Source organism: Budorcas taxicolor, chromosome 10 (genome assembly GCF_023091745.1).
Source record: "Budorcas taxicolor isolate Tak-1 chromosome 10, Takin1.1, whole genome shotgun sequence".
In the NCBI taxonomy this organism is placed as follows: domain Eukaryota; kingdom Metazoa; phylum Chordata; class Mammalia; order Artiodactyla; family Bovidae; genus Budorcas; species Budorcas taxicolor.
In genome coordinates, this window is record NC_068919.1 from 6832750 (window position 1) to 6858194 (window position 25445).

General features: G+C 37.5%; 1 protein-coding gene across 1 annotated transcript in view; it reads right to left on the reverse strand.

The window, feature by feature from the left end:
* ANKRD31 (ankyrin repeat domain 31) overlaps positions 1-25445 on the reverse strand; it is a 135039-nt gene that overhangs the window by 80557 nt on the left and 29037 nt on the right. Inside the window, 5 exon segments of the mRNA XM_052646829.1 lie at positions 399-554; positions 12919-12927; positions 16744-16844; positions 19309-19577; positions 22169-22699. Of these exon segments, the coding sequence (XP_052502789.1) occupies positions 399-554; positions 12919-12927; positions 16744-16844; positions 19309-19577; positions 22169-22699 (1066 nt within the window).

Consider the following 25445-nt stretch of genomic DNA (forward strand, 5'->3'; position numbering starts at 1 on the left):
TGGCAACTGTTTTGCTGTCCCTCTACCATTAATTTTCCCAGAAGCTCAATGTATCACCAGCTTCTTTCAGCTCTGAACCTCATTCCTCTTCCATTAAAAGCTGAGTCTCACAGTAACAATGCTCACACAAAGCAAGCAAGCTGGCCCCAGGAGCCCCGTCCCCCTGTGGCAGCTATTGCACGTGGCCAGGCAGGCACAACCTTTGAAGGGGAAATGCCTCTCCCCTTATCTTACCACTTCCTGGAGAGGATGGTGAAGCATCGCCTAAGAAGAAAAAATACTTGGAAGCTTTCTGTTTGAGGCTTGCCTTAAGCCTACTTTGCCATAATTTCATAGCAGTAATTCAGCTGAAACAAAAAACACTCTCAAGATAACTGTAGGTGATAACCACAACCTACCGGCATAACTTGGCTGATTAACATTTCCACCTTTTTTGATATAATGATGAACAAGACCAGTATCATTGTGCACAGCAGCTTTATACAGTAAGTTCTCTCCAAAAATGTTTCTCCGGTTAATGTTAGCACGAGTTACTTTATTCATCTTCATTTTTTCTGAAATGAAGGCATGAACAAAAGAAAACCAAAAATATGAATAATTCTTATTTGAAAATCAAGAGGAACATCAGTAACAGAATGATTTCAGTTAACATTCTAGAATAGAAATATATCATATATGAAGGAGTATTTCATTCATTAACCCAACTATAACAGTATCTACATGCAAAAAGGTGAAAGAGGCGAATGTCATTAGTTTGAAATATTTGAGTAAACTATAGATCATGTAAGCATTTATGTTGATTGAAACTCTAGGAAAGCTGCATATGTAAGACTAATTGATTATTTTCTTAGAAGTTCTAATGAAACGGACTATTTAGATGTTATTACACCTAACAAAATGTTACAATACTGAAATGTCTTATAAAACCATGAAGAGAAAATCTCAGAACTGTATCAGAAAGATACAAAAAATTACCTCCAGGAAAACCAGAAAAAAAAATGTTACTAAATTTTCTTTCTTTGCTAAAAATAATTGCCATGAAATTAAATAAAGGACTATGATCTTGAGCTGTATAATAGTTTTGACTTCCTAAGCCAGGAAATACACAATTGAAATAGTTTTCCAGGTTCTGCATACCAAGTATCATTTCTCCACTGTGCCTCCTAAAATACTGAAACTCTTCATTTAGATAACCCAAATCCTGTCCACTTCTACAGATAATACTCATTTGGTTTTCCCAAATTTCAGAAAAGCTTTGATGACAGCTTTTCTAGTTTTCATGTAAATACCCTGCTCCATCCTAAAAGGTAACTGAGTACTGCAGCAGATTTTCTCAATGGATCACAATTCAACTGCTTTGTTTTTATGTGATTCTCTCCATTCAGTCCCACTGTAAACTAAAACAAACCAACTGCTGAACACTTGAGCCTACCTTCCCCTACCCCAGACTGCAAAGCATTCTGCTCCCACCAGATAAACTATATGTAAAGACCAATAGTCTTTATTCCATATCTGTCTTTGCCAGTTGTACTTGCTATTATAACTATGAAATTTATTAAAAACAAATTAAGAATATAAAAATTTTCAATGAAAACAAAGTTGTGAAAGATATTCACTTCCAATCAGGACTAAATAACTGCTACGACTTACTGTCCCGTTGTAAACAACTAGAAAACTAAATAACATATATGGGGTGGGGGGAACCCTTTATCCAGAAATTAGAAAAACGGGTAGTTAGATCTATGGCTCCCTGAGTGAAGGCACACGATGCAGTGAGACCTGAGGTCACCCCAGCTTCCTGTCTGGGGTTTCCCGAGGATAACACCAGCCTATGAGTTGCTCCTGCTGGGCGGAGGAGACAGGTCAGCGTCTGGGGAGGCTGGGGTAAAAAAATTTACAGGGCAGGGCACTAGAGATGAGGCTGTAGAGAAAAGGCACCAGAAATCTATAAAAGGGGCTCTCTGAGTCATTATCCGAATACTAAACCATTCATGGGTAAATAGTCATATGAGACTGGGCAAGAAGTACCCAGGAACTATAAATTATTAATAACCACCATCGGAGATCATGCAGGCTGGGGAACATTTACAGTCCTGCCCATCTGGGGAGAGAGACTTTGTTGAGCAACTGGGGCATTTAGAGAGACCTTTAGCGGGTCATATCTTAGGGACAGAGTAAGGCCTACACTAGACCTACTTAACCAGGATTTTTTAAATGTATTGAAAGGACCAAGCTGATCTTTAAGTAACTTGTTGGACAAAACAAAAATAAACACTCTTAAAATACAGAGAAAAACACTCAATAATATTCTGCAGCATACAGATTTTCAATTGTTCTCTACTATAAAGGCCTGTGCCTTTGTCAAAACTCAGGGTTTGCTTCTGAACTCCCTTCTCTTCCGCTGATCTACTAATATTTCCCTATCTTGATGACAGTACCATGCTGTTTTGATCACCACAGCCATAAAATAATAATTCTTGAAATAAGGTAGTGTTAACTCTCAAAACTTTGTTCTTTATCAGAGTTGTCTATTTAAATCCTTTGCATTCCATATGAATTTTAGAACCAGCTTTTGAATTTCTACCAAAAAAAAAAAATCCTACAGGGATTTTGATTAAGATTGTGTAGATTCCATAAATATATCTCAGCAGAAAAAAATCTTAACCATATCGAGTCTTCTGACTCAATGAACAAGGTATGTTTCCATTTCTCTCCATCAAATTTTGCTCTCTATGTGTAACATCTTGTAGGTTTCAGCATACCTTTTACATCATTTGTTAAATTTTATCTGTATTTCACATTTTTTGAAATTTCAGCATAAATCTCACTTCCTAATTGTTTGGCTTTCAAATTTAACTTCCAAATTGTTTGTTGCTAGAATAAAGAAGTGTAATTAATATTAGTATATTGATCTGTTATGTTGCAACTTTGCTAAACTCACTTTATTAGCTTTTATTAGCTTTTATTGTAGTTTCCATCAGATTTTCTACAGACGATCATGTGACTTGTGACTGAAGACTGTTTTCTTTCAATGAGCAAAAGAAGTAGTGAGAACAGACTTTCCTATCTCATTTCTGATCTCGGGGGAAAGCACTAAGTCTTTTACCGTTATGTATGAGAGCTGTGTATCTTCTTGTAGATGCCCTTTATCAGGTTGACCCAGTTCCCCTCTATTATAAATGTGCTGAGTTTTTAATCAGTAATGGCTATTAGGTATTACCAAAATCTTTCTCTGCATCATCTACTGAGGTGATCATACGATTTTTCTCTTTTAACTTGTTAATATAACAAATTACAGTGTTTGACTTTCAAATGTAAAGTCAACCCAACATTCCTGTGATAAATCTCACTTGGTTACACTGTACATATGCACATATGTTGCATATGATTTGCTAAAATTGTTTAGATTTTTGCACCTCTGCTTATGAAGGATACTGAACTGCAGTTTTCTGTTCTTGCAATGTCTTTGATTTTTCTATCAGTTTAATGGTGACCTCATAAGAGGAGCTGGAAACAGTTCCTCATCGTCAGGTTTTTGTAAGAGTTTGTGAAGAACTCTTTCCTGGCTTCCCTGGTGGCTCAGAGGGTAAAACATCTGCCTCCAATGTGGGAGACCCGGGTTTGAACCCTGGGTCGGGAAGACCCCCTGGAGAAGAAAATGGCAACCCACTCCAGTATTCTTGCCTAGAGAATCCCATGGATGGAGGAGCCTGGTAGGCTACAGTCCACGGGGTCGCAAAGAGTCAGACACGACTGAGCAATTTCACTTCACTCACTTTGTGAAGAACTGGTATTATTTCTTCCTTAGCTGTTTGGCAGAATTCACTATTGAAGGTATAATGGATTGAAGTATATTCTCACAAAATTCATGTGTTGAAGCCCTAATATAATAGGGTTGGCATCCTTATAAAAAAGGAAGAAACACTAAAGCTCTCTGCACACACAAAAAAGTCACTGCAGGAAGGCACTGTCTGAAAGCCAGGAAGAGAGGTCTCAGCAGAAACAGAATATTGTAGCATCTTACTTGTGGACTTTCAGCATCTAGAACTATAAGAAAATAAGTTTCTGTTGTTTAAGCCACCCAGTTCATAGTACTCAGTTATGTTAGCCTTAGTCAACTAAAGCTTCTTGATGAAAGTGAAAGAGGGGAGTGAAAAAGTTGGCTTAAAGCTCAACATTCAGAAAACTAAGATCATAGCATCTGGTCCCATCACTTCATGGGAAATAGATGGGGAAACAGTGGAAACAGTGTCAGACTTTATCTTTTTGGGCTCCAAAATCACTGCAGATGGTGACTGCAGCCATGAAATTAAAAGATGCTTACTCCTTGGAAGGAAAGTTATGACCAACCTAGACAGCATATTGAAAAGCAGAGACATTACTTTGCCAACAAAGGTCCGTCTAGTCAAGGCTATGGTTTTTCCAGTGGTCATGTATGCACGCGAGAGTTGGACTGTGAAGAAAGCTGAGCGCCGAAGAATTGATGCTTTTGAACTGTGGTTTTGGAGAACTCTTGAGAGACCCTTGGACTGCAAGGAGATCCAACCAGTTCATTCTAAAGGAGATCAGCCCTGAGTGTTCTTTGGAAGGAATGATGCTAAAGCTGAAACTCCAGTACTTCGCCACTTCATGCCAAGAGTTGACTCATTGGAAAAGACTGATGCTGGGAGGGATTGGGAGCAGGAGGAGAAGGGGACGACAGAGGATGAGATGGCTGGATGGCATCACCAACTCGATGGATGTGAGTCTGAGTGAACTCCAGGAGATGGTGATGGACAGGGAGGCCTGGCATGCTGCAGTTCGTGGGGTTGCCAAGAGTCAGACACGACTGAGCAACTGAACTGAACTGAACAGGAGGCATCTTGGCCTAGAAGTTTTTTTGGTTTGTTGTTGTTTGTTGATTAGCTTTTTGGTGGGGAAGTTTTGAAATAAAGATGCAATTTACTTAGTAGATTTGTTATTACTCAGGTTGCCCATTGGTTTATAATACTTATGTCTGTCAAGGAATTTGTCCATTTCATCTGATGCATTGGCAAAAAGTTGTTCATAATATTCCCTTATTATCCTTTTGCATATCTGTAGACTAGGTCATGATGTCACCTCTCTTACTTCTGACGTTGGTAATCTGTGCTTCTATTTTTTTCCCTGGTCAGTTTGAGAAAGGTTTATCAATTTTACTGATCTTCTCCAAGATTAGTTTTATTGATTTTCCTTATTATTATTCTGTTTTCAATTTCATTGATTTTTGCTTTACCACTGTTTTCTCCTTTACTATTTCCTCTGTTTACTCTGGATTTCATTCACTCTTTTTTTTTTTCCTAGTTCCTTAAGTTAGAAGCTGGTATCACTGATTTGAGAGGGTTCTTTATTTCTAACAGGCATTTAGTACTACAATTCCCCCATCACTCTTTTCATGACATCTTCATGAAATTAGCTGACTATTATTGACTATTAGTATCAGTTGACTAAGGCTAACATAACTGAGTACTACAAACTGAGCGGCTTAAACAGAAACTTATTTTCTCATAGTTCTAGAGGCTGAAAGTCCACAATTAAGGTGCTACAAAATTCTGTTTCTGCTGAGACCTCTTCCTGGCTTTCAGACAGTGCCTTCCTGCAGTGACTTTTTTGTGTGTGCTACGTTGTATTTTCACTCTATTTTAGTTAAACATATTCTCAAATTTCCTTTAAATTTCCTTGACCCATGGGTTATTTTAAAGTGTGCTACTTTCCAAATATCTCAAGATTTTAGAGATCTTTCTGTTACTGATCTTCCGTTAATTCTATTTGCAATTATAAAAAACACTTTATGATATTAACCCTTTTATATTTATTGATACTTCTTTTATGGTTCAGCATATAAACTATCTTGATAAATATTCTGAGTGCACTTGAAAAGAATGTGTTATCTTCTGACCTTGAGGGGAAAGTTACACAGATGTTAAACAGACCAAGCTGTCTGACAGCGTTGTTTGAATCCCCTCTATCCTTACTGTCCACTTGGGTCATTATAATGAGTTAATGATCACTGAAGACTGGCATTAAAATCACTGACTATAATTGTGGATTTGTCTATTTCTTCTTGCACTTTTATCAGTTTCCGCTTCATGTATTTTGAAACTCTGTTATTAACAGAATAATTGTTTACTTCAGATAGATAACCAGGAGTGGAATTGCTGGATGATACTGTAGCTCTAACTTTTTGAGCACTCTTCATACTGTTTTCCATAGTGACTGTACCAATTTACATTTCCCAGCAACAGTGCAGTGTTTCCTTTTCTCAACAACCTCCCTTCCACTTGTCATTTACTGTCTTTTTGATAACAGCCATTTTAACAGGGGTGAGATGATATCTCATTGCGGTTTTGACTTGCACTTCCCTGATGATTTGTGACGTGGAGCACCTTTTCATGTGTCTGTGGCCATCTATATGTCTTCTCTGGAATAATGTCTATTCAGATCCTCTGTGAAAACACTAACTAGAAAAGATGTATGCACCCTTAGGTTCACTGCAGCATTTTTAGAGATATGGAAGCAACCTAACTGTCCATTAATAGACGAATGGGTAAAGCTATGACATATGTATATGATGGAATATTGCTGTTGCTCGCTGCTCAATCATGTCCTACTCTTTGCGACCCCATGGACTGCAACATACCAGGCTTCCCTGTCCTCTATCTCCCACAGTTTGCTCAAACTCATGTCCATTGAGTCAATGATGCCATCCAACCATCTCACCCTCTGTCGCCTCCTTCTCCTCCTGCCCTCAATCTTTCCCAGGCTCAGGGTCTTTTCCAATGAGATGGTTCTTCACATCAAGTGGCCAAAGTATTGGAGCTTCAGCTTCGGCATCAGTCCCTCTGATGAATATTCAGGGTTGATTTCCTTTAGGACTGACTGGTTTGATCTCCTTGCTGTCCAAGGGACTCTCAAGAGTCTTCTCCAACACCACAGTTCAAAAGCATCAATTCTTCAGCACTCAGTCTTCTTTATGATCCAACTCTCATATCCACATATGACTACTGGAAAAACCGTAGCTTTGACCATATGGACCTTTGTCGGCAAAGTGATGTCTCTGCTTTTTATGATCACATGGATCACAGTCTTGTGTACCTCAATGAAACTATGAGCTATGTCATGTAGGGCCACCCAAGATGGAAAGGTCATGGGGGAGAGTTCTGACAAAACATGGTCCATTGGAGAAGGGAATGAAAAACCACTTCAGCATTCTTGCCTTGAGAACCCCATGAACAATATGAAAAGGCAAAAATGGAGTATTATTCAGCCATGAAAAGAGTGAAATCTTCCCATATGCAACAACATGGGTGGACATAAAGGGTATTAAGTGAAATAAGTCAGACAGAGAAAGACAAACACTGCACTATTTCCCTTATATATGGAATCTAAAAAACAAAACAAATGAACAAACGTAACAAAACAGAAACAGTCACAGATTCAGAAAACCAACAGGTGGTTGCCAGAGTGGAGGGAGTGAGGGGACGAGAGACACAGGTAAGGGGTCCTAAGAGGTACAAAACTCCAGCTGCAAAATAAAGGAGGCCCAGGTATGCTGGAGAAGGCAACAGCACCCCACTCCAGCACTCCTGCCCGGGAAATCCCAGGGACGGAGGAGCCTGGTGGGCTGCAGTCCATGGGGTCGCTGGGAGTCGGACGCGACTGAGTGACTTCATTTTCACTTTTCACTTTCACGCATGTGAGAAGGAAATGGCAACCCGCTCCAGCGTTCTTGCTGGAGAATCCCAGGGATGGAGGAGTCTGGTGGGCTGCCCTCTCTGGGGTCGCACAGAGTCAGACACGACTGAGGTGACTTAGCAGCAGCAGGTATAACTGTACAGTGTGAGAATACAGTAATATGTAATATCTTTGTATGGTAAAAGATGGTATCTAGACTTATCATAATGATCAATTTAAAAAGTATAGAACCACTGAATCACTATGAAGCCAATGCAAAGTTGAGGTCATTACACTTCAAAAATAAACAAGCAAATAAACAAACTCATTAGAAAAGAGACCACATTTGTGGTTATTGGGAGTAAGGGGAAGGGGTTGGGGGAATTGCATCAAGGAAGTCAAAAGGTACACACTCCCCGTTATAAGTAAGTACCTCGGATATAATGTACACTATGATAAATATAATTAACACTGCTGCATATTATGTGTGAAAGTGGTTAAGAGCAAATCCTAAGACTTCTCAACACAAGGAAAAAAAATTTTTTCTATTTCTTTAATTTTGTGTCTATATAAATGATGGATCTCCACTAAACTTACTGTGGTAATCATTTCATGATACATATAATGTCAAATCATTATGTTGTACACCTTAAATTTATACCAAGCTGTATGTCAATTATATCTCAACAAAACTGGAAGAAAAAAAGAGAGAAAAATTGTTTAGAATTATTACGTACTCTTGGGGAAGAGTTCTCCCTGTAGCTCAAATGGTAAAAACTCTACCTGTGATGCAGGAGATCAGGGTTTGATCCCTGGATCAGGAAGATCCCCTGGAAAAGGGAATGGCACCCCACTCCAGCACTCTTGCCTGGAAAATCCCATGGACGGATGAGCCTGGTAGGCTGCAGTCCATGGGGTCGCACAGAGTCAGACATGACTGAGTGACTTCACTTTCACTTTTCACTCTCATGCATTGGAGAAGGAAATGGCAACCCACTCCAGTATTCTTGCCTGGAGAATCCCAGGGACGGGGGAACCTGGTGGGCTGCTGTCTCTGGGGTTGCACAGAGTCAGACACGACTGAAGCGACTTAGCAGCAGTAGAGTGACTCTCTCACACACACACACACACACACACACACACACACACACACACTTAGAGAAGTAACCCCTGCATCATTATGAAATAACTTTATCCCTGCTAAGATCCTTTGTTCTAAAATCTACTCTGTCTGGTACTAATGATGTATTATATAATGTTTACAGTTCATAATATATGCTGTTCTATATAACAGTATATAGTGACTTCAGTCATCTTCTAATTTGTGTGGTAAGATAAATAATGGTCCTCCAAAGATGTTCATATCTTTTCTTTGAGAGTTGCAATATTTTATTTTATATAAACATGTATCTATTCTTTTTCAAATTCTTTTCCCATTTAGGTTGGTATATTATTTTTAGCAAAGTTCCCTGTGCTATACAGTAGGTCCTTGTTGGTTATCCATTTTAAATACAGTAATGCGTATACAGTTCCATCCCAAACTCCCTAACTACCCCATCCCCCCACTCTTTCCCCTGGTAACTTTAAGTTTGTTCTCTAAGTCTGTGAGTCTGTTTCTGTTTTGTAAATGAGTTCATTTTTATCATTTCTTTTTTAGATTCCATATATGAGATATCATACAATATTTCTCTTTCTCTGACTTACTTCACTCAGCATGACAATTTCTAGGTCTATCCATGTTGCTGCAAATGGCATTATTTCATTTGTTTTAATGGTTAAGTAATATTCCATTGTATATATGTACCACATCATCCTTATCCATTCCTTTGTTGATGAGTATTAAGTTGTTTCCATGGCTTAGCTATTGTAAACAGTGCTGCAATGAACACTGGGGTGCATGTATCCTTTCAGACCATGTTTTTCGCCCAATGTGTGTCCAGGAGTAGGATTGCAGGGTCATATGGTAGCTCTGTTTTTAGTTTTGAAAGCAACCTCCATACTGTTCTCCATAGTTCAGTTCAGTTTGGTCACTCAGTCGTGTCCAACTCTTTGCAACTTCATAAACTGCAGAACGCCAGGCTTCCCTGTCCATCACCAACTCCTAGAGCTTGCACAAACTCATGTCCATTGAGTCAGTGATGCCATCCAACCATCTCATCCTCTGTCATCCCCTTCTCCTCCCGCCTTCAATCTTTCCCAGCATCAGGGTCTTTTCCAGTGAGTCAGTTCTTCACATCAGGTGGCCAAAGTATTGGAGTTTCAGCTTCAGCATCAGTCCTTCCAATGAATACTCAGGACTGATTTCCTTTAGGATGGACTGGTTGGATCTCCTTGCAGTCCAAGGGACTCTCAAGAGTCTTCACAAACACCACAGTTCAAAAGCATCAATTATTTGGTGCTCAGCTTTCTTTATAGTCCAACTCTTACATCCATACACAACCACTGGAAAAACCACAGATTTGACTAGACGAACCTTCATCGGCAAAGTAATGTCTCTGCTTTTTAATATGCTGTCTAGGTTAGTCAGAGCTTTTCTTCCAAGGAGCGAGCATCTTTTAATTCCGTGGCTGCAGTGATTCTGGAGGTCCCCAAAATAAAGTCTGTCACTGTTTCAACTGTTTTTCCATCTATTTGCCATTAAGTGATGGGACTGGATGCCATGATCTTAGTTTTCTGAATGTTGTGTTTTAAGTCAACTTTTTCACTCTTCTCTTTCACTTTCATCAAGAGGCTCTTTAGTTCTTCGCTTTCTGCCATAGTGGCTATACCAATTTGCATTTCCACCAATAGTGTTGGAGGGTTCCCTTCTCTCCACACTCCCTCTAGCACTTACTGTTTGTAGATTTTTGGAAGATAGCCATTTTGACTGGTGTGAAATGATATCTCACTGTAGTTTTGATTTGCATTTCTCTTAATAATTAGTGATGTTGAACATTTTTTCATGTGCCTCTTGGCCATCTGTATGCCTCCTTTGGAGAAATGTCTATTTAGCTCTTCAGCCCATTTTTTGATTGGTTTGTTTGTTTTGATGATATTATGCCACATGAGCTATTTGTAAATTCTGGAGACTAATCCCTTGTTGGTCACATCATTTGCAAATATTTCCTCCCAATCTGTTGTTTTGCTTACAGCTTCCTTCATATCTTAATCCCCCAAACCCTGAGAATGTTCTCTTATAGACAGCAAAAGAGACTTTGCAGATGTGATTAAGGATCTAGGGAAGAGAATCTTACCATGGATTATCTGGGTATCTACACAATCACAAGAATTCTTTAAAGATGAAAGGGTTGGTGGGAATGTAAATTGGTGTGGCCACTGTGCAAAAGAGTATGGAGGTTTCCCAAAAAAATAAAAATAGAACTACCACATGACCCAGTAACTCCAATCCTGGATATACATATGAAAAAAATAATAATATTTAAAAAGATACATGTACCCCAATGATCATAGTAGCATTATTTATAATTGCCAAGATATGGGAGCCACCTAAGTGTCCATCAACAGATGAATGGATAAAGGACATGTGTATGCATATACAATGGAATATTACTCAGGCATTGTTGTTGTTTAGTTGCTCAGTTGTACGAGACTCTTCGCGACCCCATGGAGTGTAGCCCACCAGGCTTCTCTGTCCATGGGACTTCCCAGGCAAGAATACTGAAGTAGGTTACCATTTCCTTCTCCAGGAGATCTTCTGGACCCAGGGATCAAACCTACTTCTCCTACACTGCAGGTGGATTCTTTACCCCTGAGCCACTGGGAACTCAGCCATTCAAAGGAACTAAATTTTACCATTTGCAGGAATATGGATGGACTTGGAGACCATTATGCTAAGTGAAACAGTCAGAAAGAGAAAGATAAATACTGCATGGTATCCTTCTTATGTGAAGTCTAAAAAATACAAAAAACTAATGACTATAACAAAAGACTCACAGATACAGAGAACAAACTAGTTATCAGTGGGGTGGGGAGGGGCAATATAGGAGTGGGGAGTGAGAAGTACAAGCTACTGGGTGTATGACAGGTCACAAGGATATGCTGTACAATATGGGGAATATAGCCAGCATTTTGTAATAACTGCAAATGGAGTATAACCTTTAAATTTTGTATTAAAATTAAACACAGAGGAAAGCAAAAAGATTAAAAGAGGGGAAGGCAAAGTGATAAGAGAAGCACAGATTGGACAGATGTAGCCAGCAGCAACAGCAGCAGCAGCCAGCAGCAAAGGAATGCCATAGCCTCCAGCAGCTGGAAGGGAAAGGAACACATTTTTCGCTGAGCACAGAGAAGGAACCAGCCCTGCTGAGACCTTGGTTTTAACTCCCAGCACTCATTTGGACTTCTGACTTCAGGACTGTAAGAGAATGAATTTGTGTTAAGTCACAAACTTTGTTGTAAATTGTTATCACCATAGGAAACTAATACAACTGATGCTAGCAAAGTATATTTTCCCTCTATTCTTTTCATTTTAACCTATTTATGCATTTATATTTCAAATATGTTTCTGAAAGTAAGCATATAGTTTAGTCTTGCTTTTTACCCAATGTAACAACTCTGCCTTTTAACTGAGAGTCTCTTAATCATTTATATTCAGTGTGATTGTTAACGTATGGTTGGGTTTGAGAGTATCATCTTATTATTTCTTTTCAGTTTTTCTCATCCGTCCTTTATTTTCTTTTCCCTCTTCTACCTCCTTTTGGATTAAAAATGAATATTTTTGTTAATCCATTGTATCATCTGTGTTGATTTTTCATTGTGATTAGTTATTTGTTAAAATGTTTTTTTCAGGGTTTATAGTGTATCTTCAACTTATCATGAGTGAGTGAGTAAGGGAAAGTCACTTAGTTGTGTCCAATTCTCTGTGACGCCATGGACTGTGGCCCACCAGGCTCTCATCTGTCCATGGGATTCTCCAGGCAAGAATACTGGAGTGGGTTGCCATTCCCTTCTTCATCAACTTATCACAGTCTACCTCCAAATGATATCTCCTTACATAAATTTTACAGTGGTATACTTCCATTTCTCCCCTAAAAGTCTTTTTATGTTATTATTGCCAGGCATTTTACTTTTATGTACATTTAAAGTCTCATAATCAATTGTTATTTTTGTTTAAATAGTCAATTATTCTTTAAAATTGATTAATAAGAAAAAAATCTGCATTTTTATCCATCAGTTTAGTCGCTCAGTCATGTCGGACTCTTTGCAACCCCACAGACTGCAGCACACCAGGCTTCCCTGTCCATCACCAACTCCTAGAGCTTGCACAAACTCATGTCCATTGAGTCAGTGATGCCATCCAACCATTTCATCCTCTGTCATCCCCTTGTCCTCCTGCCTTCAATCTTTCCCAGCATCACGGTCTTTTCCAGTGAGTCAGTTCTTCACATCAGGTGGCCAAAGTATTGGAGTTTCAGCTTCAACATCAGTCCTGCCAATGAATACTTAGGACTGATTTCCTTTAGGATGGACTGGTTGGATCTCCTTGCAGTCCAAGGGACTCTCAAGAGTCTTCACAAACACCACAGTTTGAAAGCATCAATTATTTGGTGCTCAGCTTTCTTTATAGCCCAATTCTCACATCCATACATGACTACTGGAAAAAACATTGCCCTGACTAGACAGACCTTTGTTGGCAAAGTAATCTCTCTGCTTTTTAATATGCTGTCTAGGTTGGTCACAGCTTTTCTTCCAAGGAGCAAGCGTCTTTTAATTTCATGGCTGCAGTCACTATCTGCAGTGACTTTGGAGCCCAGAAAAAGAAAGTCTGTCACTGTTTCCATTGTTTCCCCATCTATTTGCCATGAAGTGATGGGCCGGGATACCATGATCTTAGTTTTCTGAATGTTGAGTTTTAAGCCAGGCTTTTCTCTTTCCTGTTTCACTTTCATCAAGAGGCTCTTTAGTTCCTCTTCGCTTTCTGCCATAAGGGTGGTGTCATCTGCATATCTGAGGTTATCAATATTTCTCCCTGCAGTCTCGATTTCAGCTTGTGCCTCATTCCACATGATGTACTCTGCACAGAACTTAAATAAGCAGGGTGACAATATACAGCCTTGATGTACTCCTTTCCCAATTTTGAAAGAGTCTGTTGTTCCAGTTCTAACTACTGCCTCTTGACCTGCACACAGGTTTCTCAGGAGACAGGCAAGGTGGTCTGGTATCCCCATCTCTTTAAGAATTTTCCACAGTTTGATGGAATAATTTTTATACATATAGTTAACAAGTCCAATGATCTTCAAGGTGTAAATGTAGATTCCCATTGAGTGTCATCTTTCTACTGCCTGCAGAATGTCCTTTAAAATTTCCTATAATACGGGTCTGCTCATGATGAGTCCTTTCAGCTTTTGTGTATCTAAAACTATTTCACCTTCATTTCTGAAAGATATTATGTTGGGTATGGAATTCTAGGTTCTAGGTATAGAATTCTAGGTATAGAATTTTTTTTAGTACTTTTAAACTGCTGCTTGCATTGTTTCCAACAAGAAATTTGAGTCACTCTTATTACATGAAAAAAAATAGCTTTTTTTCCTTATCCACATATTTATAGTCTTCTGATTTCATAAATGACTGAGTATTATTTAATTGGTTATATTGTAGAACTATTCAATTTAGATTGTTTCTAAGTCATTCTATTATAGTAAACAATGCCGCAATGAACATCCTTATAAAATATACCTACGTATTTGAGTAAACATAGCCATAGAATAAATCCCTCTAAGTAGAATTGCTGATTCAAAAGAATTGTGATTTAAACTTCTGATGAAGATAAGTAAACAACCCTGTAAAAAGACTGAACACACACTATTATCAAAACCATATTTTGCTGCAGTCCTGTCACTGAGAATTCTCAAATGTTTACTGGCATTCTCTTAGGTGAAAATTACACCTCTTAATTTGCATTTCGTTAAATGTGAATGAGATGCTAATCTTTTCAAGTATTTATGTATTTTTTTCCTGTGAATTCCTTGTTCATATCCCTTACCTATGTTCTTTATAGTTAACTGTTTGTAAGAGGTTTTTGCATACAATTATAATTAACTCCTTGTCATTGTTATTAATATTTCTTCTATGTTTGATGACTGATCTTCTTTAGGATATTTTTCCATACAATTTTTTTTTAATGAATGTAGTCACTTTTATCATTCATTTCCCTCTTGGCTTCTGGGTTTGAGTTGTTCTACACAAAGGTTTTTCCAAGATTGGAAAAAGATTCACTTGTCTTTTCTTCTAGGGCATTTTTTTTTTAACTTTTTGGCCAAACAGGAATTAAATTTGGTATAAGGAATAATATAGGGATCCAGTTTTGTGTTTTTCATGACTTATTGCTTAGTTCTCTCTGCCACCAATTTTAGATGCCATATTTATCACAGACCTGACCCCATATTCCCATTGTATCTGGCTTCTACATCTAAACACTTTATTCTGCTTCGTTGATTTATCTGTCGATTCTTGTGCCAGTATCAAATTATTTTAATTTTTACTGCTTTTCTAATTGCTTTCATATTATGTAGAGCTGGTTTGTTCCTCTCTATTCTTCCTTTGCTTTTATTTTTTTTCAGAATTTTCTTGGCTAGTTTTTATATTTACTTTTCCAATTGAAATTTTATATTATTCTCAAGCTAGCCTCCAGTCCTATAAAGCGAAAAAAAAAAATTAACAAATACACGAAATCTGTTTCTGACTGCACTGCCATGCATTTACAGAATAATTTAGGGAGAAGTTTCTTACAATACTGAATCTTTATTGTCAAGAATACAGTTCTTCTTTCCATTTTTTCATCTTTTTTATATTCTTCAGCATAATTTTTACACTGTCTTCATGAAGGCATGGCACAATGACAACCCACTCCAGTACTCTTGCCTGGAAAATCCCATAGACAGAGGAGCCTAGTGGGCTGCAGTCCATGGGGCGCTAAGGGTTGGACATGACTGAGCGACTTCACTTTCACTTTTCACTTTCATACATTGGAGAAGGAAATGGCAACCCACTCCAGTGTTCTTGCCTGGAGAATCCCAAGGACGGGGGAGCCTGGTGGGCTGCCGTCTATGGGGTCGCACAGAGTCGGACACGACTGAAGTGACTTAGCAGCAGCAGCAGCACATAAGTAGGTATTTTCTCACTTTTGTAACTATTGTAAATGGGTTCTTCTTTTATATTTTGAAAATGTGTAATATATATATGAAAGATATTTGTCATCTTTTGTTTTATTACAGAACAAAGGTTACATGTTCTTAAAGCTTTTTAGCTGGAAATAATTTCAGATTTATAAAACAGTTGTAAAAATAAAACAAAGGCTCCACCTATTGTTAACATTTTGCCACCACTTAAATCATTCTATCTCTCTCTTTATATATACATGCACACAGACATATATATACACAGAAATAATAATTTGTATATACCATGCTCCTTTACTCACTAATATTTAAGGATATATTCTCTAAAAACAAGGACACTACCTTACATAACGATTAAATTAAGAAAATTCAACACTGATAAAATATTATTCTTTAATCTACAATCCATATCTCAATTCTACCAACTGTCTCACCATCTATTTTTTGTAACCCGTCTTTCTAGGTTCTTACTATTTCTGACAGTTTTAAGTTCATTCTTTGAAGTTTTACATATAGGAACAAAGAAATAACATCTACAAACATAATACGTTTGCCTTCTTTTCTCTATTTATTCTTCTGGGTTTAATTTCCCAAAGCCTATGTTGGCTAGCCATACCACAAAGAGGTCAGACATCTGAATCCAAAAAGGATTCTGAAATTACTGTCTTAAAAGCACAAGTTTAGAAAATACATGACCCTGTGAGGTAGAAGTTAGGGCACTGACTGAGCCACCGGGGAAGCTTAGGAGGTAGAAGGTAAGGATCAAGTCCTAGTTACACTGCTGACGAGCTGCACGGCGCTGGGGAAAACCCTTTCTGAACTTCCTCATCGGTAAAATGAGGAAGCTGAGACACAATAATCTCTAAATCCTTTTCAGTACCAGAATTCTGTTTCCGTAAGTGACTTATTAGAGAAATAAAGAAAACAGGCCTACCTGCAGGTTTTCTGTTTTTCTTGATCTGTTCTCCATTCTTGAGCCTGGATGTAGGAACAATCTTCCCTTTACCTTGAATCTTTAAAGCAGGATTCTGCATTCTTGAAAATCAAACATGTTTTTAAAATTACTATCGTGTTCTCTATAAACATCACAGAGAATCATAGCAAATTTTTGACTAATATTTTTCAAAACTCAAAGGCATGATGGCAGTTTTATACAAGGAGACGGCTCCTGAGTAAGCTGCAGATAATTCAGTGACACATATGCCAGTTATTATGGTTTCTAGGCTTATCTTTTTGTCATCTATGGTATCTCTCCTTTAGGGACAGTCAGTCACAAGTGTGAGTATTTTGAGTCTCTTGTCCTTCACTCCCCACCTAGGCATGCCACTATCTACTCTATTTCCAACTTCTAGGGGAAAAGAGGCAGGCTCTCTGCAAGAAAGAAAGGGCTTGCCATGTAGTATGGCACTGATCAAAAAGTTTAAAAAACTGAGATAAGAACAGACATATAGATCCATGAAACACAACAGAGAACTCCAAAATAAACCTACTTATATATGGTCAATTAATCTATGACAAAGGAGCCAAGAATATACCATGGGGAAAGGATAGTCTCTACAATAAATGGTGTTAGGAAAACTGGACAGTCATATGTAAAAGAAAAAAACTGGACAACAATCTTAAACCACATACAAAAATCAACTCAAAATGGAGTAAAGACTTAAACACAAGACATGAAACCATAAAACTCCTAGGAAGAAATGTAAGTAAGTACCTTGACATCAGTCATGGAAATGATTTTTTGGATTTCACACCAAAAGCAAAAATAAACAAGTGAAACTACATCAAACTAAAAAGTTTCTGTATAGACAATGAAACTATCAACAAAATGAAAAAAATTTTAAAAAAAAACTACCAAAGGGAGAAAATATTTGCAAATCATCTATCTGAAAAGTAGTATCCAAAACATATAAATAACTCATACAACTCAACAACAAAACAGAAAATAAATCCGATTAAAAAATGTGAGAGGCGCTAACGAGACATTTCCAAAGAAAGCATCCAAATGGCCCACCATCCAAATGGTACATGAAAAGGTGCTCAGTATCACTAGTCATCAGGGAAATGCAGATTAAAACCACAATAAGATATCAGCCCATACCAGTCAGAACGGTCATTATCAAACAGTCTACAAATAATAAATGCTGGAGAGGGTGCAGAGAAAAGGGAGCCTTCACGCACTGTTGCTAGGAATGTAAATGAGTGCCACCACCATAGAAAACAGCATAGCGATTCCTCAAAAAGTTAAAAACAGGACTACCATAGGATCCAGCAACTCCACTACTGGGTATCTACTCAAAGGAAACAAAATCACTGTCTCAAAACAATATCTGCAGTCCCATTTTCACTACAGCTTTATTTATAACAGTCAAGACACGGAAGTAACCTAAGTATCCATCGTCGGATGAATGGATAAAGACAATGTCACACACACACACACAATGGAAAAGTATTTAACCATAGAAAAGAAGAAAATCCTGCCACCTGTGACAACACAAATGGGCCTTGAGGGCATTATGCTAAAAGAAGTAAGCCAGACAGAGAAAGACAAACAATGTATGACCTCACTTATATGTGGAATCTAAAAAAACAAATTAATGGATACAGAGCATAGACTGGTTCTGTAGGTTAGAGACAGGGTGGGTAAGTGAAATGAGTAAAGGTGGTCAAAAGGTAGTAACGTATAGCATGGTGAGTAGAGTGAATAATACCATATTACATGTTTGAAAAGCTGCTAAGAGAGTAAACCTTAAAAGCTCTCATCCACTCCCCCCCAAAAAATTTGTAACTATGTGTGGTGATGGATTTTAAACAAAGAAAGAAAATTAGTATTAAGCTAAAATACAATTTCCCATTACTTTAGCCTAAAAAGAGAAAGTAAAGGTGTTTTCTGGTTTTTTTTTTAATTGCAAAATAAATGTAACAACACTGAAAAATAAAGTTCTTTACTTAGACATGCTGTAAAAAAGCAGAGACATTACTTTGCCAACAAAGGTCTGTCTAGTCAAAGCTGTGGTTTTTCCAGTGGTCATGTATGGATGTGAGAGTTGGACTATAAAGAAAGCTGAGCACCGAAGAACTGATGCTTTGAACTGTGGTGTTGGAGAAGACTCTTGAGAGTCCCTTGGACTGCAAGGAGATCCAACCAGTCCATCCTAAAGGAGATCAGTCCTGGGTGTTCACTGGAAGGACTGATGTTGAAGCTGAAACTCCAATTCTTTTGCCACCTGATGCGAAGAGCTGACTCATTGGAAAACCCCCTGATGCTGGGAAAGACTGAAGACAAGAGAAGAAGGGGACAAAAGAGCATGAGATGATTGGACGGTATCACTGACTCAATGGACACTGAATTTGAGTAAACTCCAGGAGTTGGTGATGGACAAGGAGGGCTGGCATGCTGCAGTCCATGGGGTCACAAAGAGTCAGACATGACTGAGTGACTGAACTGAACTGAACTGTAAACTTACTCTAATGTCCCAAGCATAAGTCTATAGCATACCTGAAATTCTCAGTTGAAGAGCTATTATTTGTTTGATCCTCACAGCCAAGAATTTTGGGTAAAATTTTCTCTGGCATCTTATACATGTCATCTGTGGGCTTTACCTCTCTGACTACTTTTAGTCTGGACGATCTCCTTAACACATGTGGAGGGTCCTGGTCAGAGTTATTTTCCAGATATGAGTTTCTCTTATTATTTACTGGATCACAAGAAGTGACATGTTGATGAACCAAAATTTGCAATTCAAATGGATTTGGGTCTTCTAGACTCTGTAATAAGATGTAAATACACATAAAAATGATTATAACAATTCAAAAAATTAAAATAAAATTAGAAGAAATTAAGTTTTATTTTGTCCTTTGATCACACAAAAATGCTTCGTAAGATGAAAATATAAAAATCCATGACATATGTGAACAGAATGAAAATTTCATATTAATATAATAAATGACAATATAGATTTAAAAGCTTAACACAAAAATATATTACTTGTATTACATAAGTAATATTCATCCTTAAAACTCAAAGGTAGGGAATTCCCTGGCAGTCCAGTGGTTAAAACTGCCTTCCAATTCAGGGGGTGTGTGTTTGATCCCTGGTTGGGGAGCTAAGATTTCACATGTCTCAAGGTCAAAATAAGCAAAACATAGAACAGAAACAATATTGTAGCAAATTCAATAAAGACTTTTTAAAAATGATCCACATCAAAAAAACAAAAATCTCAAAAAAAAAAACCCCTCAAGGTCAAACCTAAGGTCACTCTGGGTGCTTTCATTTTATAGGAAATGAGTAGTACAAAATGATTATCAGCACATAAAAACAGTGGAAATATCATGCCAGGCCAGATCAATGTTCTATACAGTCTAGAATTTTGCTATTTGACAGCAATGGTAAGTGGTATTTGTGGGACAAGATAGTATTAGTATTAGTATAAACTTCCATTACACTGATTTAAAAGGTTAGCCAGTATGTCATGAATGGCTCTAATGTCCCCTTAATAATCCATTATGGATTTAACTTTCACAGGGATACATGTTTTTATACATACCATGTAAACCTTTCTTGAGCTTATTTATATATCCAGCATGTGAAGCTTCACAAGGTAACAAATTTCATATTTTCATTACAGCTAAGTAAAAGAGGATTTAATTTGATCTGTTCTAAATCAATCTCCTTTCTACTTTTATGCAGACTTTTTTTTTAAGACTGCCTATGTTAAAGCTTAAAGCTTACTCTATCAATATCAGTCATAATTTCCGATGACAGAGGATGAGATGGCTAGATGGCATCACCGACTCGATGGACATGAGTTTGAGTGAACTCCAGGAGTTGGTGATAGACAGGGAGGCCTGGCGTGCTGCAATTCATGGGGTTGCAAAGGGTCGGACACGACTGAGCAACTGAACTGAACTGAAGTTAAAGCTTACTCTATCAATATCAGTCATAATTTCCTACACTTTACTAATACCACCTCTTTTTAGATGAGAATCTTGGAATGTTAATTTAATCCTCATGTCCTATCCCCGTGATTAGTTTCTTTTTTTCTGGATTTTAAAAAATATCATTAAAAAATGTCTGCATTGAAATTTTTTGATCAGAATACGTATGTTATGTGAATAACATGAGCTTAGCATCACATTATTTAAACCTTTCAAGAAATGTTCAAAAGAGCATTTTGGTAAGAGCCAGAAGGAAAAAAGAAAAACATCCAAATGACCTGGTGAATTGGTTAAATAAATTATATGTATTATTTTATACACACAATATATATATGGCCACACAGTGGAATACCACCCAACAAATAATAAGATTCAAGTAGTGCTACCTGGAGACGGAAATGGCAACCCACTCCAGTATTCTTGCTTGGAAAATCCCTTGGACAGAGGAACCTGGAGGGCTACACAGTCCATAGGGTCGCAAAGAGTCTGACACGACTTAGTGACTAAACAACAAGAAGTGGTGCTACGTTCATTCACATAGAAAGATAACCAAGATGTATTATTAAAATTTAAAAATAAGTTACAAAGCATTATGTATAAAATAATCCCATTTATATAAAATAAACTTACAGAGACTGTGCATAGAAAAAATGGAGACATACAGTAAATGGTTAACAATTATCTCGGGTAAGTGGAATTGTCGGAGACTTCCTCTTACTGTAATGTTTGATGTTTTTTTTTTTTAAATAATGAGGTTGTATTACTATTATAATCAGGAAAAAATTGCCAACATGAAAAGCTGGTAAGTTGGTTAAGTGATAGGCACTGGAGGGTCTCCCAGCACAAAAGTCCAGGAACTCTAAACCAAACTGTGTCACCGGACAGTATCCTCAGCCACGAAAAGCAAAGCTGTACTGAAGCCAGGCAGACCAGCTACATTTCCCTCTCCTGGAAGACCAATTGCGTTTATGTCCAACTAGAAATTAACATGGGGTATCTTACCTCTACTTTGCACTCAGGTAGACATAGTGATTTTCTGAGCTAACAGGGAAACAGTCTGAGAAAGAATTTTTTTCTTTCGTCTATATAAGCAATGTGATAATGATTTATCTTCTCAGGTTTTCAGAGGAGAAACTTGACTATTTTAACTTTCAACTCCTTGAAAACTCTACCCTGGGAACTTTCAAAAGGATCACTATATGCTTCAAAGTCAAAAAGTATCTTCTGAGTGTTGTTGTTTAGGTAAAAGGTTTGAATTTAAAATAAAGTGTATGGGTAATGAAGACTCATCACTATAAAAGGTAAAACTGTCGGTTCATACTTACACCTATTTGCTGCACTGGAAGATGCTTGTCCTGCAGCTCAGCTAACTTGGAAGCTTGTTCAAATGGTGGGGCAGAACGAAGAGTCTCAAAACCCACCTCTGCTATCTGTGTACAGTCTTCATCAGTCTGAGACATACTGGGCTCCGCTCCGGAACATTCATTTCCAGCACTGAGCCTGATGCCTCCCTCTTTCCTGTGACAGATGGCTTCCACCTTGGCCTCTGACAATGTGCCTAAGGCTGTTGATACCTCAACTGGCAATGCATCATCCTTTGGGTCTTCTAGAAAATCTCTGTGACATGTCAAAGGTATTGATATGGAGCCTGAAGAGTTGCTCAATGGGTTCACCAGCTCTCTAGGTTCAAAATCATTCATTGTTCTAAGCAGTCTTTCCTCCTGGCTGATTTCTGGTGATGTGAGTATCCTTTCTAAGGCAGACACAAAAGTTTCAAGAGAGCTTTCTTCATCTTTGTTTTCTTCCGAAGTCATGGTCAATGCGCCTTCCTCACAAGGCTCCTTCTCTGGCTCTATTAATGACTTCTCCTTTATAGGAAACATATCAAATTCTTTAATAGAAGTATTTGAGAGAAGGCTTATTTCAGGAGAGTCTCTGTCTCTACTAAGTTCCTATATATTCCAAATAGAAGTTACATTATTAGTACATATACCAAAAAGTGTTTAAAATGAAAATGTTACAGTTTTCTAGTTCACCATGTTGCTAAGTTCCACTAAAGAGCTTTATCAACTTTCCTCCCTTCCATAAATATAAATATTCTTTATTACTTCCTTATACCAAATTACTAATGACAGTGAACCCATGGTTAAACATTTAATAGTGGATCAAGGGTAAAACTGACTGGACCATAATTACAGATGACAAATTATCTACTCATTTAAGTTTAAATTATCTGGGCTAAGGGAAGAGGCAGAGATAACATGGATAGTTAAACTAACAGATAACCTAAAAACTTCACTGCACTTAATGGATGAAAAATTCTCCCTTGCTAAAAATCCCTATTGAATTTTATTAAAACTATTAACCAGGAACAAAACTGGTGTAGTTTCACCTTCTTTTTGTTCCCCACCTCTGTATGAATATGTAAATGTGAAGTAAAAAGGCCAAAGGACAGGAGGTCAGTGGGGAGAAAAGGAGAAATGAAAACACAGATCTATGTAAATATTACAAGCTCTGCTATAAATCAATGGTTCTGACCTGTGGTTATTTTAGACAAAAAGCACAAAACTACAAAACTATTTTGAGAACAGATTTGTTCTCAAAGTATTTCCAGTGATCAAAATATTATTAGACTTCTTTTGAAAGTGCTTTTAAAATCATTTATAAGCCATTCAAGAAAATCAGTTTCAATAGCTTAAAGGCACTAAGCTATCTTTCAACATTTCAGATTGTTAATTTGCATAACCTTAAATAACAGAATGGGTTTCAGTGACTTTTGCCTGTTTCTAAAAATCAAGTCCACCTTCATTGACACACCACTACACTGTAATTTGTAAGTCCTCTAATACTCTGATTTGACTTGAATAAGAGAAGTGAAGAACATTTTATTCTCCCTCTCCTCCTTTTCCACCTGCCACCATTTATATTCTCTGTACATAGCATGCAGAGCTTAAGAAGATATACTTGTTAGCAACTCAACCTATAAGTTGCTCCAAAAGATAAAAGAAATTTAGAAGGAACTGAAGAACTGGACCCTACCCATTATTTAAACATGTTCAAGCTTTCCTTCCTATCTGAAGTCCTTATATCTACTAAACTCAAGGCCCTAAATCAAATAAAACGTACATATATATTGAATTGAACTCTGCCCTAAAGGAACTTAACTCCTAAATTAAAATTGAAGGCATTAACACAGGACATTAAATAAACTATAGACAACATCAAAAACTGCACTAACTCAAATTGCTCAAATTAATAGTGTAAACCATAGCCCTAGTGTTACAAGAATAAGTTTTCTGGAGCAGAAAAAAGAGGAGGCAGTGAAGAGTTTTCAAGATAGCCTAAAATTGGTTAAATAGGTTTCTTTACCTCAAGACTTTTCAGAACGCGCGTTACCAATCTCTGAGGAGAGTTTGGCATACAGTGCTCTCTAAACTTCTTTGCTCAAAAAATCCTTTTTCTCAAATATATTAATGTCATAGGAGGCAAGTGATAGGTAAATACTGACATAGTAAATAATGAATGCTAGATAAAGAGGGAGCAGTTACTTTGGTCAAGATCACTAAAGTCGTCTGAGACAGATCCAACGAGATGGTACTTAAGCCAGAAATTAATGATTTGTGAAGGAATAAAAGAAGAGAAACATACATTTCTTAAGCACCAACTAGTACCAAACATCATTAGCTATCGTTGCTCACAGCCCTCATTGTAAGTCTATGAAGTGAGTATCATTTTCCATATATCACACATGTAAACGACATACTTCCCTTGGAATGCAACCTATGTAGTTCCAAATGTTATGCTTTCTCTTGCTTTCTGGCTCCTGACTTGAAGAAAGGCATAGAGGTGGGAATGCTAAGGTATACCTGAGATGAAGTAAGGTACTGCTATGATAGGGTTGGCCTGGGGAGGTCCTTGGCTGTTGGAGTCTGTTATGGATGGAGCCAGTCTTATTGTCCTCTGATTTCCCATAGCACCAAGCAGAAAGCAAAGCCAAAACAGGCACTCAGTACGTGTTTATCAATTAGCAACTGGAAGATGAGAAAGCAGTATCCAATAGGAAATATCAAAAGGAAGAGTGTAATAGATGTAAGAAAAGTGTCCTCATGCTTTCTGTCTGTCTTTGGGAGCCCAGATTGAATGGGGGAATGCAGAGGGAAAAAATATTTGCAATTCACAAAAAACCTTGTGAACAGTAAAAGCCTGCTTTATTCCAAAGAAGGATTTATAAGAGTTTATAAGGAAAGTACTGGAAAATTATTCCCCTTTAACAAAAACACTGAAATGGGTTGTTAGACACATTCTTTTCAGGGTAATAGACAAAGCAACAGAATGCATTTTTGCTACATTACCTCAGCAATTAATCTGATATTATATTCTCCTCCTCTAGATAATGAATAAAAGACTCAGAATGCCAGAAAAGAAGCACAGATCAAGAAAATTCTATTTAATTAGAAACAAGAATAAATACTGAAATGGGTTTCCACTACAGATGTAAGAAAAGTGTCCTCATGCTTTCTGTCTGAGGCAGCCCAGATTGAATGGGGAATGTAGGGGATAAAAATTTTTGCAATTCACAAAAAACCTTGTGAACGGTAAAAGCCTGGCTTATTCCAAAGAAGGATTTATATGAGTTTTCATGAAAAATATTGGAAAATGATTCCCCTTAAAAAACAACAACACTGAAATGGGTTGTTA